The 18,586-nt window shown below is 42.6% G+C and overlaps 1 protein-coding gene across 2 annotated transcripts in view; it reads right to left on the bottom strand.

Moving 5' to 3' along the window:
* Positions 1-8,500, bottom strand: part of MAP3K9 (mitogen-activated protein kinase kinase kinase 9) — a 60,617-nt gene extending 52,117 nt beyond the window's left edge. Inside the window, exons 1-2 of one of the 2 annotated variants that reach the window (XM_031505007.3) lie at positions 7,964-8,496; positions 2,629-3,042 (exon numbers count right to left, since the gene is read on the bottom strand). In XM_031505007.3, the coding sequence (XP_031360867.3) occupies positions 2,629-3,042; positions 7,964-8,264 (715 nt within the window). In that variant the 5' untranslated portion in view covers positions 8,265-8,496. Of the gene's footprint in view, positions 1-2,628; positions 3,043-7,963 lie in introns of both variants that reach the window. The other variant, XM_085581999.1, reaches the window with a different exon arrangement.
* Between the last annotated feature and the right edge of the window lie 10,086 nt (positions 8,501-18,586).

Here is an 18,586-nt window from a genome sequence, read left to right as displayed (position 1 = left end):
TCTACAGGCACAAAGCTAATGAGACAGCCCGCTCTCTGTTATCCATGGTAATTAAGAAAACTAAGTTCATCAGAAAAGCAGACAAAATGCAAGCTATATATTAATCAGGATGCAATAATATACTCAGCCCAGTAATCTTTGCAAAACTACTACAAAGCTTTCCACAGGAAACAGAGCAGATGAATTTCTAAGATGCTTATTATATATAAAAGGGATTTCAGCCACGCACTGACAGAGTAATCAAGAAAGACATGACTTAGGCAGCTCAAAGTTGTTCATCCTACAATGCCTTAGCCCCACAAAAAAGCTCCACCACTGTCATAATCTAATATTTATGTTTCTTGCTCTGTAAATACACTCAGAAAATAACATGTATTTCAAATATTTAAAATAGCATATATTTTAAATCTCTCTTCAACCACACAGCACAGAATAAAGAACTTCATTGCTGTTGCAATGTGTCAAGCACATACCCGATGCTACTAATTTATCCGATTTCAAAAGAGAAAAACAAATCAATATTTTTTCCTTAAAATATCTTAAGTCCTTTCCTCCAGTACCAGCTCCTACATCCATTTAGTTTCTCACATGTAATACTGCTTGCTCCAGCCTTATCTGGGATAGAATTTTCCTATACCCATCATTTCTCTACTTGATCTGATGCTATCTTGGTCACAGCCACCACGTAAATTCTCTTATCTTCCCCCTTCAAACACAGAATGTCTCTGAATCCTTCCAGAGGCACTCTCATCTATTTTTCCCCTTTCTTTACTATTGCTTCCTCCCAAATGATGGAAATTATAGTAATACATGTAGCAACTTCTCATCGACCATTTACAGTGCAGCACAATTACACTCTGCTGATTCATTGTGACGAGAGACATTTACTCTTGCTGCTGACAATCCACTGTTTTCTACCATCCATATCTGTCTTGATGCACTAGGTGTCCCTCTGATTGGTCTGGTTCTCTTGCTGAAGTTTTTCCCTTTTACAACTAGAAGTCTCTGGTCTGAATAAAACAGTGAAGTATTAGAAGCTAAGTCTTATCTCAGAAATAACTTTCATTCTAAACCTCAAAAATGTTCAACTAGCACTTAGCAAGGATATCTTAATGGTCTGTTAGCAAAATAAGCAAATAAATAGTTTCTTAGGTAAGGAAGAAAGGCACAACACTGAAAGGCAATTATTTCTCATTCACAGATGCAGCCAGTCATTCATTAAGTCATGCAGCAAATCATTCCTTAATTTTACAACATTTATTAACATGGCCATATATTTGCCATCTGTAAGGGAAGGGTTTAGATATCAGGAAATCTTTTTTGACATTAAGATTTCCTTATTTTAATGCCTTACTAAATGGGAAACATTGTTACTATAAGAACAATACTGTAGAAACGAACTTGAAAGCTCTTATAGTTCCTACTTTTCCACTAACTTTTTTTACTATTCCACAACCAACTAAGTAAATTCACAGCCACAACATTTGAGGCCAAAAAAACATAGGAAGATTCTGCAAGGCCTGGAAATTTACAGCATTGCAATGGTTAATACTAGTGAATCTATTTAAGATATTAAAATTTGCTAATGTCCCTGCTCTCAAAGCAAAAGGGAACATATGCCTGCATCCAAGCCACCCATTTCATAGAGCTTCTTATTAACTCAAGCCATAAATGACAATGAGTTCATACCAACACACCAATCTAAACGACCACATCTAACATGCAGGTCTGTGTTTGCTCTTGCCATCTAGACATAGACAAGCAGAGAGAAAGGCTAAACAGCTGCATACAGGCATCAGGAGAGGAAATGATGATCTTTAAACCACTGCAGCACTTTGCTCCCACACTCATATGTAATGCTCTATGTGTGCATTTGACTTTGAGAAGTTAAAGTTTGTGAAAAGAGACACTACGAGAACAGCACCCAAGCAACACACAGTAATACTGTCAGTATTACAGAGCAGCTGAAATCACCCTCATTTCCACAATCCTAACTGAACCAAAGTTCAGCTCCCCTTGCTCTCTAATATAGGTGATCTATATCATGTAAAGCATCACAAATATCAGCTGAAGTCCTGCGTGTACAAGAACATTTTATTCACATGAGTTAATATTTCTGTCAACACCAGCTCTAAGATGGATAAAGAGAAGATCCAATTCAGCTGGGATGGGTTAAATCTCCCATAAGGAAAATAGGCTTGCATCTCATCTACACACCAAAATCTAGCAAATACAGTGAAAGCCTAGGAGCATTTACCCTTACAAAGAAGCACTTACTCTTCCAAAAAGTGGAAGAATAACACCCATTCAAAATTCAATAAAACTTTTTAACATACAGAAGTCTGCTGAAATGCCAGTAAAACCTGGACACCATATGAATATGAACTACTAGCAAAGCATGGTTCATTCACAATTGCTTTTGCATCCAGTAATTTAAGTTGCTTCTACAGATTAAAAGCATGTTTCCTGTGATCTGTAGCACCATACTGTATAAAAATAAACCCTTCTGGGATTGAATTAGAGGATACAGTGGTTCACTAAATTAACATTACTCCCCTCTTTTCTTTGTATGATTTCTTCTCCAAAAGCATATCCCAGCACCCTGACTGTTCACTGTGTAGCACTTACTGTTGCTGGACTTGAGGTCACGGTGAATTATGGGAACAATTGCTTCCTCGTGCAGGTAGTTCATTCCCCTGGCAATCTGCACTGCCCAGTTCACCAGTATGTCAGGAGGTATCCTTTTACCAGACAACACCCTATTGAGCGATCCTCCGCGGGCAAACTCCATGATCAGGCAAAGATTAGGTTCCTTCAAACACACGCCCCTGAGGGCAATGATGTTGGGATGTTTTAGCATTGCAAAGAGCTTGGCCTCTTGTCGGACATTCTCAATGGTCTGGCTGATGTCCTCATCAGGGTCATAGCGAGCTGCCTTGACAGCAACCTCATCTCCTATCCATACAGCTCGATACACTTTTCCGAAGCCCCCTATGCCAATGATTTCTTCCAGAACAAGCTCTGAGAAGTCGATCTCTAGGACTAGGGAAAGAGGAAAAAAAAAAATGTAAGCATTTAGCAACTATGCTGTCTGTACATTAGCTGAAGGTCCACGCTGGCCAGCCTCACCCCTGCCCTTGGAGGAAGGGCCAATTTTCAGTCCAAAACAACACAAAGAAAAGCAGTGGGCCTTTCTGAAAACCTTTTAGTGCCAAATAGTATGGTTAAACAGACCTTGCAGAATCATAAAACTGGTAGGAAGTACTCAGTGTAAATGGTAAAACAATAGAATAGCCTTCTCTTACCAGAGTTAAAGCCTTATAATACTGATGCCCCTGCCCCTACCCCCCTTAAGGATAAACTTTCAGTGACAGTGCACAATTCTGAAAACGAAAAACACACCAACTAATCTTCGCTGTGTTCACAATACAGTGCTTAATGTAAAACAGCTAAAACTCAACACAAAACGCATCTGCTTCTCCATTTGTCCCTTATTTGAATGTCTCTTGTTGAACTGCTATAACAATCTTTTAGTCCATCCCAAATCCCACTTATGCTTCCACACCCCTCCAGGCTTGGCAGATTTCTTCCCCACAAGAGATCTGCTAACCAGTTCCGACATGACTGACAACAGTGTTACAGATGGATCAAACCACATACTGAGTGTACAGAGCAAGCAATAAGAAAAACATTTCTTGATTAACTAATACTGCATTTTTGTTACAAAAACTTCCTTTTCCCATGCGCTGACAGCTATACTTAACAGGCTGACACAAAAAATCTACAGATGCAACTGCCTTGATTCAGCACACAAACTGCGCCCCGAGCAAAAGCAATGAGAAAATGTATCCTGTACAACTGTACACTAAACACAGTTCATATGGGTGGCCAAAAGAACCCATCCAACACTGACTAATGTAGAATGAAAATTCCACATACTGACCAATGAAAATATGTTGACACAGCTTAATTTACAGTAGCAGAAGGCTACCACTGATGCTACTCTGTATGACATTTGCATGGTTACCAATTACAGTCAATGAAATCTTAAAAAGTTTCAAAGGAAGACTACTATAAAGCAAGATTTGAACAAAAAGTCACCAAGTCTTTTAATACTTTCCTGCGTTTGGAATGTCAAATCTGATGATTCTCCTGCTTTGCCTAGCAGAAAATTAAGTTTGTAAGGGAGCAGGTTAGATCCCACTTAAATAAACTAGTTTCCTTAGTCCAATCAAATGCCTTTCCTATGTATAAGCCTACAGTACAAGACTTTGTCACAAAACTGTTAATACAAATTCTTCTGTCCACAGCTGCAGGCTTTTATTTCGCCTGAGCTCTACCTTTCCTGAACATGATTTTTAGAAGCTGGCTTACTTTTGTAAGTTAGTCAAACCTATGAGTTAGTTTAATAAAGATGCCTTTGCTGCTTTTCCTAGCATTCCATGAACAAAAGAATAATGGGAAACAAGACAGAAATTTGACCAGGAAAGTCTGACAGAAGGAGAAAAGGGCTCTTCCAGTCAGAACACCAAGAGAACTTATTTTTCTGCTACTGTGAATACATATTTTGGGTAACACTCAGCTTCAGGGATTTGCACAACAAAGATTTCAGTCTTACAGTAGTAACCTTGGTATTCAAATGCTTGAGACAGAGATTACTAATAAACATGAAACCAGAAATACTGACATTTTAGAACAGGACTGTAATGACAATAACTCCAGATGCAAGGCTACCCTGTACTGAAAATACATGAAGAGTCACTCTTGTATTTCTTACTAATAAAAGATCTAAAGAAATCAGATGTTGAGGCCTACCTCTTCAGTGAATCGAATTTCAGCACTGCTAGAATCCTCAATTAACCTGCTCCTAGGGACGAGGTTCAGTTAAAAGACTGGAAATGAACAAACGCACCCCACACCACCAGGGTGACATCCTGCCCTGCCAACTCCGAACAGACAGCGTCCAGGTGCTGTTCACAGCGGGCGCTCTGCCCAGGCGTTTCACGGATTAAGAGCACGCCAACAGTGGCCGAGCGAGCCGCCCGCGGGTCAGCAGGTGCTGAAGGGACAGCTCCGGCGGCAGCGGGGACGGGACGGGCCGCGGGCAGCGCCCCGGCTCCCCCCTCCACACCCCCTTCCCCCACCCGCCCCGATGCTGGGGAGAAGGTGGCAGGCAGGAGCAAGAGATGGGCAAAAGAAACCGAAGGGCTGGAAAGCAGAACACTTCGTGTGCCACCACCCATCTTCCATGAGAAAAAGCACGTCCTTGCTGGAGGCACAAATTAATAGGGGTGGGATGTACAACCGAGAGACTTCAGCTTCCACATGAAATCTAATGCATGACATTGAATGTTCTTTTATCTGGAAGTACAACCTTAACTTAGTTTGAAAATGTGTACTTCTATAATGCAAACTGGCCAGCTTACCCTCATGGGTAGCTTATTCGTGAAAAAAAACCCCTGATTTTTAAAAAATGTTTTGTTTAGAGTTTTTTAAAAGTTATTTTCTGCTGAATTCGTTTATTCATTTTCATAGTTTGAGTTATACAGGTACATTAGGGCACAAAATACTTGTTTTTCTTCACATTTCTGAACATACTAACTCCAGTGTCATTTGGCAGATGTGTTGTACAGGACCGTACAGAATTCAAGAACTGAAGTCCTCTCATTTCTCTGTGGGCCGGTAAGGAATTACAGGGCCTGTATGTCATGAACCAGTGGCCATGTTGACAACTGCAAAGTAGGTGCTGTTTAATCAGCCCTCATTAGACCATATGATTAAACTGTTTAATTCAGTCTTAAGTGTTTAAGAACCCACAGAACAGATGAGAGTCCCTCGAATTGGCCCACTCCTGACAGCCACTACAGGCTACTTTTTATCATTGATGATATCCTCACCAAGGCAAGATTCAAGCACACTACATGGATGGCTAAAATTACCAGCTAAACTAGGACAACTCTCAGTAGAAGCAGAATCTCTAGGACTTAACCTCCCAGATTTCCATTAATATATAGATAAACTTTAGGAAAGCAAGTAAAAATAGATTCTGTACTGAGGTGCATGTCCAGTATGACACTTTCACAATACTCCTGTAAAACTGGACTTATTGGAAGTATTAAACAATAGATGGTGATTCATATTCCAAGCAGCTATCAAGCTAACATCAGCAGCTCTAAAAGTGGATTGCATTCCTTGCAAAGGATTTCTAATACTCAACTTGAAAATCCAATTAGATGGCAACCAACTTTAACCCCTATCCAAACTGCATTGTTTAAAAAAAACAAAACATAGTCCTTAAGCATTATACAAACCTCTGAAGGGCAATAAATTCTATTTTGTTATGAACATATGGTTGGTAACTTGACAGAAGAGAACTAGTGTAGCACTGTAGGGGCATGGGAAGAATAAGGCAAAGATGAAGGGGAAAGGTACAACTGCTGGTGAGCTATCAAACCGTAGAAGAGGCAGCAAGACAGGAGAACCCACAGTTACAAAGCCTGAACTTGAAGACTCAACACAGGATGGGAGCTGAGATTCAAAAAGTTCTATAGAAATGGTACTCTTAAGTATCTCAAAACCAAAACCTAATAAGCATTCATTCACAGCTTTTTCTGTGTGGGGGGAAAAATTAACTTACCAGTGCTCTTGCAGCATGAAAGAAAGGAACAGCACCTAGTCCTTTCACAAGCCCAAGGGCAAAACTGCAAATTACTGAGTTTTACCTAAATGCTTTCAAGCAGAATACAAAATAAAATAAAAAAAGCCATTAGTTGTATTCCTTGGAGATACGGCCTAGATAGGACAAAGCATTTTTCAATTCTTTTTCTAGAAAAGCCTACTAGTCCAAATATTTTTCTCTGCTCCTCCAAAAAAAAAAAAAAAAAAAAATCCTTGCCTGAATTGTCAATGGTGATAGAGAAACATGATCTAGAAAGTCATTCCATGTTGTTTCTCTTTCTACAATTGTACACAGTGACTAAAAAATGTAGAGATGAAACAGCCTTTTTCTCTGTCTCCAACAAAGGCTTCAAAACTGCACTGAAATTCAGGGAAACAAACCAATCCCTCACTGCCTTCAGCATCACAACATAGTCAAGTGACCCTCAGGCAGGACCAGATACCCAAATGTGGATACAACTCATTCACAAGTATTTTAGGACGGAATTTGTAAGAGGGCAGAGGAACCTGGTAACAGAAGTCAATTTAGCAATTTTTCAGTCAGAAATAACAAGCTTTTGGTTAGTAAATACGATAATACTGAACAAGTATTAGCAGGGAATCAACACTTCAGAAAACAACTGTTTCCCTCCCAGCAACCTTTAAGAATATCCTTAAGGCAGAATGACCAGAGCCCTGGTTACTCCACCACTGCCAAGCCTCTAGGATTTTGTCGCTTGATGAAAATTTATCAGCCTCTGGAAACACAGGTCTTAACAATGGGAAACTGCTGCCGGCGCCGCTGAAACGCTAACACACTGAGCCAAGCTCTGCCTTCCAGGGAGACAGAGGACACTGAGCAGCAGGAATGCCTCCGCGGGTGGGAAGGGGAACACACCGGGGACCTGGGGCGGCCCCAGGGCGGGGGGCTGGGGCTCCGTAGCCCCTCCGCCCGCCGCCGAAAGCCATTGCAGGCCCCCTACCCCGCCGCCGGCTGTGCCCCCGGCCTCCCACGGCCTCCCGCCACCGGATGGGCCTTCCCGACCCCTCAGCGGCGGCCCCGGCTTCCAGCAGGACCCACGGACGGGCCGGGCCAGCCGGACCGGGTCAGGCCCCTCCCCAGGGACATCGGGAGGGCCGAGCCTCGGCTCTCCCCACAACCTCGGCAGTTCCGCCGCTCTCTTCCCCCCTCCCATACCCATCCCAAGCCCGCGATAGGGGGACAGGATCGGGCCTCTCCCCCGGCTCCCTCCCTCTCGGCGGAGGGGCCGCGCCGAGCCCCCTGCCCGGGCCCGGGCTCCCTTACGCTGTATGGCGGGGGGCGGCGGGTATCGGGCGCGCAGCTCCGGGCCGCCCCCCTGCACGCCGCTGCTCACGTAGTTGCTGGGGAAGATGCCGACGCGCTGGTCGATCTTGCCCGTCCACCAGCCCTCGTCGCCGGACACGTGCGAGTCCCGGGACAGCACCTGCACCACGTCCCCCGGCCGCAGGCTCAGCTCGTCCTCGCCGCACGCCTCGTATTCGAAGACAGCGGTCCAGAGCGGCCCGTCGCCCGGCGGCTCCCCGCCGCCCGCGCCCTCCTGGCTGAGCTCGGTGAGGGGCTCCATGGCGAGGCTGCTCCATAGGGGGAGGCGCCCGCGGCAGCCGGGCGCTGCGGGGGGCGGCGGGGCCGGGACCGCCGCCTATTGTTCATGCGGCCCGGCGCCCGCCGGCACCAGGTGCCGCCGCCGCTGCCGGGACTTCCCGGCGCGGGGCCGCCTCAGCCTAGCACGGGCAGGGGCGAGACCGGGCAGCGCGTGCCGTGGAGGAGTCCCCGCATCCCCCCCATCCGCCGCCGCCTCCTCCGTGCCCGCCTCCGCCTCCTGCCGCCGCCGCCGCACATCCCGGAGCCACCTGACTCTCTGGCAGCTTCGGCGGCGCGAGGGGTGGGCAGGGCAGGCCCCGCCCCCGCGCCGCCATTGGCCGCCGCCGCCGCCCGTCAGCACCGCCCTCACCTGATTGAGGGCGCGCGCCCCCTTGGCCACGCCCCGGCCCCGCCCGGTCCCCGGCCCCGGAGTCGCGCCCTCACCGATTGGCCCCCGCACGGTCAGCTCTCGCTTCTCATTGGGCTGCGCCTCCGAGCCCCGCCTTCCCCGCTGCGTCTCATTGGCTGGGAAAAGGGGCATGACACGGGCCAAGGGCGGGGTGGGGCGGCCCGAGGGCGGAGCGGGCACGCGCCCCCTGGCGGCAGGCGGAGACGGCGCACACCTGAGCCGGCCCCGGCCCCGGCCCCGGCCCCGGCCCCGGCCCCGGCCCCGGCCCCGGCCCCGGCCCCGGCCCCGGCCCCGGCCCCGGCCCCGGCCCCGGCCCCGGCCCCGGGCACGGCCCCGGCCCCGGCCCCGGCCCCGGCCGGAACCGGACAGTCGCTGTTTTGTTAGGCCATGGACTCCCACAGCCCGTCCCAACTTAAGCACGGGTGTTAGATGGTTTCTGCACGAAGTTACCGCGCGTGTATCCCTGCTGAATGCCGTCGCTAAAAATTAACAGAATTTAATTCTCACTCTTGCAACCAGCATGTAGCTGCTCGGTCCTGAAAATCCAAATTCCTTCTCCCTGCTGCCAGTGTTTTCACAGCTTGTGGAGACGTCAGATCTTGTCAATGGAATTTGTTTGCACTTGGTGATATTACTGGGAGATTTTCTTTGCATTTCATTCCATTTTTTTTTTTTTTAATCCTGATTTGAATTCCAGTGGTAAAACTGGAAATGAAAACTCTCTGTTCGTGCTTCATCATAACAAAGACCACTGATGCCAAATGAGAGGTCAAGTACCCTGACCACACCTGATGTCTTCATACTTATACATAAAATGCAGAGCTTTGTTATTCTTTAGTATTTTGTAAATGCAATTACACAATTCTTCTCTGCAAGACAGATTTTTTTTTTTAATTCTCCATCCTGAGTGGGGCCTTTGGTTTGGTTTATGTACAGAGTAGCTGCTAATAATTCTTTAATTTTGTGCATTGTGTTTTTGTCTATCTATCCTTGCATTAGCATTATGCTGTAGCACCTTTATAGGTAGCACCAGCATTTAGGTTTTTAATAGAATGATGAAGATCTTAGGCATAACAGATTCTGAGTTCATTCAAAATCCTTACAATTGTTTGTAAAATATTTAAATTTACTTAAATTTACTCTAGGAATACACCTCCACTCAACTGAACCTTAGTAATAAATATTGCAGAGAACCCTACTGGGAACTACAATTATTCCATTTTCTCTCTTTTTCCCCAAACTTCAGAGCGTTTATTTCTCACAGAAGCAAAACAAACATGGTCTAGAAAGAGCTGGTATGTTAGTATCCTTATTTTACAAATAGAGACCAAAATATGATTAGTTGAGGTCAGAACAAACATTTCACTGTGACGCATGCAAGATTTAGGTATGCTCCAGCACAAGTTTTCAATTGCACTTGTCTAAGAATTGAGCTTTAGGTATTCTCCTCTCTCACCACTGCCTCTGTCAGCGAGGGCAGAACTGGGGATGCATCCTCTCCACTATTAATTTGTTACTTAAGGGTGTGTTTTCACAATTAGTGTAAGCTTATCCGATCCTACTCTGTTGCTGAAAGAGACTTTCCTGCCCCTTGTCACATGCTTGACCTGCTTTCCTGATTGCAACAGTAGTGACTGTGTGGCTGTGGAGTCATTTCAGCTCATTTATCGAGCTGAAAGCTAAGCCTCTGAGTAAAAGCAACTAGTTTTCAATCAGCTTTTAGATTGATCTGAATTGCATTAGGACTGTACACACAGACATTAAAGCCAGCACAAGGAAGCAGGGCAGGTGAAAGGGACAGCCACCTGGCTTTTTCAGGACCATCCTATCATCCCATCTTTCGGTTACTTTGTCTTGATCATGAAGACAAGGGGTAACAAATAGCTTGTATTCATGGTTTTGGAGTTCAAATAATAGATTACTGAGATGGAATGTGAAAATCTACTGTTAATGTTCCTAGTTAAAGTAATTGCAGTTGCATGCAATAATTTTCTGTCTAATTTTATGCAGAAAAAATTTCAGGTGAGAAATTACAATGCTTTACATTAATACGATGCTTTAAAAGTTGGAATACAAAAAACGTGAGTGAGATAAGAAAATAGAGGCCTCCTATCTTCCAGCTGTTCGCCACTTATTTTGATCACTGCTATAGAGCACTGATAGGCTTTAAGTAAAGAGTTATATTACTGATGGTGAAAACTATGACAGAAAAAAAATTGCTACTGTAGAGGCTCAGGTTGCCTGCTGTAGTGACCTGCCAAGACAGAACCCTGCCATCTTGTGGAATGCTTTGATATCAAAGTACACTGCTTCTCAAAAAATACCTTTTTTTTTTCTCTTTATTTTTTATTTTCCGAGATTATATGTTTGTTTCTACAGAAGTAGTGTCACTGGCTCAGGAAGCTGTTTGTGCCTGGAGTGTCCAGGGAAATACTCTGAAGAGCCATCATAGGATTTTCCCACTCTCATAGACTTCTCTTGGCATCTTTTACCAGCCATGTCAGAGATGGGTTCTGAATTAAAAGATCTGGCCAGATTGAGTAGGCTGTTCTTAACATCAAGGTAAATAGAATTGTCAGTAAATGTTAAATTCATATTCCAGTAACTGGCAAAAGGTAGATGAAGAGAATGTTAAAGACTGTCTGCATGCAGTCTTTGAAGGATGACATTTTAGCTTTGGCAAGATACAGACAGATTTTTGAAATGGTGCATGCCTTTCTGGTGAACATATAGCCCAAATGCTACGTTTAAAGTTTTTTCTTATGCATTTTCTAATAAGAGAGTATCTGTTCCCATTATTATTCAGCAGATCTGAATAATGGGAATTAGATTATAGATACAACAGATCCCGTTCCTAACATCTGTATTTGAATACACACAGAGTGTGTATTCAGATACAGACTTCTTAAAGTTTGGACATGGATTTTGCTATAATGTGTTTCAAAAGAAGAGTCTAACCTGCAAAATGCAGATGATACTCTGAATTTAGTTCAAAATTTCTTCAAACTGAGAACTTTGAACCAAAGCTTTTAATTCAGGCTCATTTTTGCATCTACATTTTAAAAGTGCCAACAAGTTGTTAGATGATAAACAAAAAGGCCAGTCTATTCCCAGTCTTTGTTTTAAGAAGCAATGGAAATTATTCTGCTTATTCAGTATCATTATCAATATAAACTTAGGATTATGATCTCAGCTTTTGTCCTGTGTTTTCTAGAGGCTTGTGCAGACTACCACTGGACTTAGCAGCTCTGTAAAGTATTAAAACTTGGCAGTCCATAATTATAAATCTATCTGGATATCAAAATATTGACAGTCAAGGCTCCTAGTATCTGTGTTCTGTAAAGGAAAAAAAAAAAAAAAAGCCAGAATGATATTAAGAAACAAAAGGAAGATGAATGTCCAGAAAAAAAAGGAAAGACTGCGGGCACAGTCCAGCTACACTGCAGTACTAGAAACATACTGTGATTCCAAGTATAGCTATAATGACAGCACATCTCTCTCAGCACAGTAAGAAAGTATAAAAGATTAAGGATATGCCCCTTGGCACATCTTATTGCAGCTCACTCCTTTTAAATCCTGTGGTAATTTATATTGCATAATAAATTAACACAGCACTCTCATTTGGCTTTTATACATGTCAGAGGATATACCACAGACATGTTCCATGCCTATATCCCCAGATATAGCCATATATAGCACTCTGGAGATGACTCTCACTCCAGTAGACAGATTTTTTTGATCAATTGCTGATAATTTCTACTCAAACAATGTAAACTTTACTGACAAATGGATTTTTCTATCATTAAAAATTACCTCTCTACATGGCTGTAAAGCTGGACTGTTTTTTTCCCCCCACTTTAGAACAGTACAGCTTTTCCAGCATCACTTTAGTGTAGGTTTGTTCTTGACTTGATGAGGGGGAGAGGGGTAAGCCACTGGCAACAGAAGCTTTATGAACTGTGCTGTGCTAGCTAGGAGGCAGGCTGCAAATCTGGGTCTTGAGCATCTGAGTCAGTAAAGAGAGAGCTCTACTCTGCTTCATAAAATATATATGCTAATCTCCCAGATGGCTATATGTTCTTTCTCCATAAAACAGATGACCTGGAAAAATAAAAGATAAAAACACTGGAGAGTGGGAATTCTGGGCCAAAATCTGGAAGCTTGCAGTAGATTTTACAGACAGACTCAGATTTTAAATTTAGTTTGGATCTGGTTTCATAACAAAATATAGCAATGGCTATTATTATAGGTCACAGCATAATTTCACATGCAACATGAATCATTCATACATCTGCATCCCTCTAAGAAAACTATAACAAAGGAACACTTTCAAATGAGATTTCTGTCTGCACTAGAAGATATACCCATAACAGAAATAATGGTTAACTTTGGCTTAGTAATGATTAACATTTGCACACTGTGTATTACCTCAATCCAAGCCACACATACAGCTCTTGTTTGATTACTCAGAGATTGAGTTGCTGCTCCTGTGAGGGAATATCAGAACCATGCAGCCACACTGGCAACCTTGTGCCACAGTTTCGCAAATGTGTGGAACAAATATTTAACTTATTTGCAGAACTGTGATTAGTGCAATGCAAATGCTCTCACCAGAGTTCAGGAGAGGCGCTACAGAAAACTTTTCAGGTTTCTGAAATCTTTGTTTTCATACTTAACGTGAAAAATAAAGCAGCAGCAGACTACCCTGCAGTGTTATGGCCAGCATATGGTGCAGCACTTACTCAGAGTACTCTGTACTGCCTCCAGCACCTTGTGTCCTATTCAAGGCTTTATGCCCATATCTCCTTGTTTGTGAGGGAAAATGAGATTTTGTTTGGAAATAACAACACCAAGAAGGGAAACAAGGTATTTTGTTTAGGTTTTAAGTTTGTCAAACAAAGCCTTTGGGACAGTTTTCAGATCACCAAAACCATCCTTGAATTGCTTCAGAAAGACAACACAGAAAATGAAGTATCTGAGTTCAAGCCATACAGATGCAAACTTCATTTCTAAATATACAGAGACACAATATTAATTAGATAACAACATTCATAGCCTCATACCAAATCATCACTCTGCTAAATCTGCTATTATAAAGTTATGGATATAGAATAGATAACCTTTCATTTGGAGTAGCATAATCCTTTTTTTGATTGTGGCTAATGTATTTTTTCTCCTAATTTGTATTTACTGAGTTAACTTATTATTCAGAATAATAAACCTCAATCTAAAATAAGACAAACTAGGTCAGTGCAGTAGTAATTATCATAGAATTATATAATGGCTTGGGTTAGAAGAGGCTTTAAAGATATTCTCATTTCAACCCCCTGCCTTGTTCCAACCCCCCTGTCCCCTGTCCCTAGGGTAGGGACATCTTTCACTAGACCAGATGACTCAGGGCCCCATCCAGCCTGGTGCTGAACACTTCCAGGGATGTAGCAGACACAGCTTTCCTGAGCAACCTGTTCCAGTGTCTTACCACCCTCACCTTCCTAGGAAATTCCTACTAAAGAATTTCTTCCTAATATCTAATCTAGACATGCCCTTTGTCAGTTTAAAGCCATTATCCCTTGTCCTATCACTACTTGCCCTTGTCAATTGACCCTCTGCAGCTCTCCTGAAGACTCCTTTATGTACTAGAAGGCTCCAATAAGGTCCACCCCCAGCCTTCTCTTCTGTCTCAGTCTTCATTGTAATTTTTTTGACACATTGTCTTGAGGTAACAGGTGACATTTGCCTGCTGTTTCCTTTTATTTACAATCCCAGTTTAAATCCTTGGCATAATTAGTTAGAGGAACCTCTTTTAAAAAATGGATTACTACTGGAAAATTTTCTGTCTTGATTTCCCCGTACAGTGTCTACTCTATGCCTGGTGACTAAGCTCAGATACTGTATCCATTCTATATTTCATGAGGCAACTAGAAGGAGATTTCCTCATACTTATATGAAAATAGACCTAAGTCTGTTATGATCTTTTAGTTAAGTGTGGGCAGAGAGACACATCATGTTTTTATTGTGATGCTATCTCAGCACTGGCAGCACCAGATGCACAGACAGCCAGAGACATGCACTGAGCAGGGATTTCATGCTACAGGATTGAAACCATGTCAAGAACTCTGCCTGTACAATCCAGAATTAATTTGTGTTATCTCTTTGCACTATTTTCTTTCTCAAATTGGTGGTGTTAATTAGTGGGCTTGGTCATGCACACCATCAAGGCACTATACAATTCACTGTACAGCTGAAGCTTTTGTAGGATAAGGGAAACGTGATTCATGGAGTGAGACTAGACAGTTCAGTCCCGGACTACAGACTGGTCAGTGTCATGCAGTCTAATTCGTACCTGAACAGTATTCAAAAGATAACATTAAACATAACTAACTTACGAAGGATACATGCCACCTTCTTTCTCATGGTGTCGTATTTCCCCTTCAAATTATGCTGCTAAAAGAGCCGGTAAGAATAGAATTGGTTAGCGTATGAATGACAGAATTTTTTGCACCTAAGTGTTGCTTGACCACAACTCTTCCTCCTCGGCTGCTGGTAGGACCTAAACGTTTTCCCGGTGTGGTGGCGGTGAAGCCCCTGGAGCCCTGCGGGAGGCGCCGGGAGCCCGCGGTCCCTCCCGCCGCCCCGAGCGCCTCCGGCCGCTCCGCGCCAGAAAACGGAGGGATTCTCTCCAGTCTATTTTTGGCCCTGCTGGAGCCTTGCGCTGTTTGCTCGGCGCTCAGAGCTCATTGTTTTTGTTCACTTAGATGAACCAATTGTAGTCTACATAGGATGTATTTGTTTTTCAGTTCCTCAAACCATTATTACCTTTTTCCTGATCCTCTTGAAAAAACGGACTTTTGACACCCTGCCAGGCTGCATTACTGAATTCCCTTGCCTGTTTCAGGGTGAAATCATGATAAAGGCAGGCACTTTTACTGAAAGGAAAAAAAAAAACCTCACATTAAGAAAATGTGGAAGAAAACCTTACTGTGGGAAAGAAGCAAGTTACGTAATAGCGAAGAAATGCGGTAGTGAGTCATCCGGCTCATGAGCACTTCATCTGGTGAAGTTAGCACCATCCAGGAGGGAATTTGCCAGGCCCTGCTTACATCCCACAGCCAGTAAGCCTTGCCAGAGGTACAGCACTGAAAATAGAACTGTATCAAGTAATCCCCTAGCATATATGAGAAACCATATCACAGTTGTATTCAGTAGAAGCAACAACTGTCCTTACCTTCATTTTCTTACAAATAGCACCACCAGGCTTATCTAGGTCCACAAGGTAGCCTGGAAGACTTAGGTCCACTGGCTCCCCAAAACACCCATTTTGTCCTTGGAAGACCCCTTTTTATGGTCCATGCTTCATACTACTCTTATATTTTTCTCCAGCTTCACCCTCAAACAAGGTCTTTTATGCTCAGAAACGAGTTGATTTCAGTTCTTCTCTGTTCTCCAGTTTATCCCTTTTAACCTTATGTGGATTTTAGGGCTGCCATTACAAATCCTAAGAGTGATGTAAGAGTGAGAGGAAAGAAAGAAACACATGCATTTTGGATGTAATCTTGTTTCCTTTTCTTAAAAACTCTGTAGGAGGCAAGGCAGGTTAACTAACTTTCACTTGAGCTTTGAATAGTCTTAATTTGATTGTAACTGTATATGCTCATCTAGGACTTCTGTCTTTTTCCTCAGCTCTGCTGTGGATGGATTCAGAGAGTGTGACAGGTGTTCAGGCTTGTACACTCGAAGACTGACTAATTCTTGGCTCACTTCTATCCATTATATTGTATAGAGAGTGTTAAAGAGAAAAATGAGTCAGAAACACAATGGCCATTGCTATGTCATTGGTGGGGGAAAGATGAGGTGTTACTATAAAAGACAAAAAGACAAGATTTCAGTAATAAAATCTCTCTTTTTCCTGAAGACTACACAAAGCCACACATGCAAACTGTACAGCCACTTCCTACTGAATTTCTTTGAAGGTCACTCTAGCTAATGGAATTTGATGGATTTTCTGGAGATATCAGTCCCCTTCCTTCTAAACATTTCTAGCCTGGAGCTGATATTCATCCATCACTCCATGAAACTCAGTCCCTCATAATTTCTCTGTTGTATTTATGAGCAAAACTGACAATTTAATCACTTGTCTCAAAGTCTGTGGCATGATGAGGTACACAGAACCAGATGAAATTAGCTAGTGAGAATAGCATCTGACAGAAGCTCTTACCAGGCCTGCCAGTCACACAGAAGTATTTTTGAGAAAGTATGTGTTGTTTAGATCAGTTCTAAGAAGTAAGACAGAAGGGAGGCCAGTGAAAAGCTGGATAATTGTAAGTTCTAAATTCTTTACTTGTAAGATTCAGACCCAAGGCACTTTCTGCATTAAAAGAAAAGCAGAGATAAGCATAGTGTTCCTGATGTCAGTAGAAGTAATAGTTGTGAATAAAGCTGCTTTTCAATCTAGAGCTTTCAAAATTACACCTGAAGTTTTGACTTTAAAAAAATACAAAATGTTTTGCTTGTTTTCCATCATATGTCATTTAAAGATTTACAAGAAAGTATTTAGTTGCATTGCTACAACTTAACTGTGAAAAAATTCAAAATGCAGTCCAAGAGTCAAATTACTTTAGCTACCTGTACTTAATCCTCTTGTTACACAGTGAAACTGTTTTTCCTATTATTTATGTAATGATCAATAGTGAATTAAATCTTTGGAACACTTGTCCTACTGAAAAATATCTTTTTGTGGTTAAAATATTTTTTGTAACAAAACTTCCTCTTTTCATGTCACAGCACATGCTGAAACAATGGCAAAAAGATAAATTACTGTAAAACTAATTGTAACTGTTGTAAATGTTTTGTAATGGATTGTAATAGGGATGCTGTAAAGCAGCCCTAATTTCTATAATGTTTAGAACACTGTACATAACAGCTATAGGCATATGGCTTACAGATTACAGACACAAACTTCACTGGTATTTCTGGGTTCTGTAATGAGCTCAAAACAGAGTAGAAATATCTCCAAAAGGGTTGCTTACTCCACCCTTCCTTTGTTTCAAAGCAGCTTCTGATTTTTTTTGCCTCTAGGGTTATTTTTAATGTTAGATCATTTCCATTGTTTATCTCCAGAAAAGTGTTTTCAAACCATTTTGCAGTCACCACTGTTCTGGAAAGTCCTATGAAAAACTGAAAGTTATATGTTTCCCTGGCAGATGTGGTCAGAAATATACAACTACCATCAGCATCCTACACCTACAACTAATTCCTTTGCTTTCTATTAGTTTTCTCCTTGATAATTTTTCAGGGAGAAATTAATCCATCAAACATTTCCCAAAGGACTGAATATATCTTTCCATGCTGCGGACCAATAAAGAATGCACTAAGAATAGTGCTATTAATATGGACTGTGTTCTGGAGTGAAGAACAAAGCAGCAGCACAAGGCACCCATGCAAGCGGTCTTGGGAAATACAGACATCTCTGGATGCCTGAGGATTCCTAAGGATCTTCCATGAGGGATTTACAGGCTGTTCCATGATGGGTAAATTCCCTCATTTCTGAGCAAAAGATCATGAAGAAACTCTTCAAAGGCTTGCACCTTCTCAGAGAGTACCCTGTGGGTTTTTCCACAGGAGGGATGGACAAATGAGCAATGTTTGTAGAAAACCCTTTAGACTGGCTGAGAGCTGGAATTCATCCACCTGCAATTCTCTGACCTGTGAACTTCACCACTTCTGTGCTGGTCATTATCTGCTCCTGATACAAGCTAGGGAATACTCTTATGGGATTAATAGGCACAGGGGAAAGAATAGCCTTAGTTTCATCTCACTGCCTTTTTCTGAACCAAGAAAAAACTCACTTGTCTACCACTGACTCTGCAGAAGCTGTGACGGTTCCTGCAGATGTTATG

Source organism: Lonchura striata, chromosome 5 (genome assembly GCF_050655825.1).
Source record: "Lonchura striata isolate lonStrDom1 chromosome 5, ASM5065582v1, whole genome shotgun sequence".
NCBI lineage: Eukaryota > Metazoa > Chordata > Aves > Passeriformes > Estrildidae > Lonchura > Lonchura striata.
This window is presented reverse-complemented; position numbering and strand designations above follow the sequence as displayed.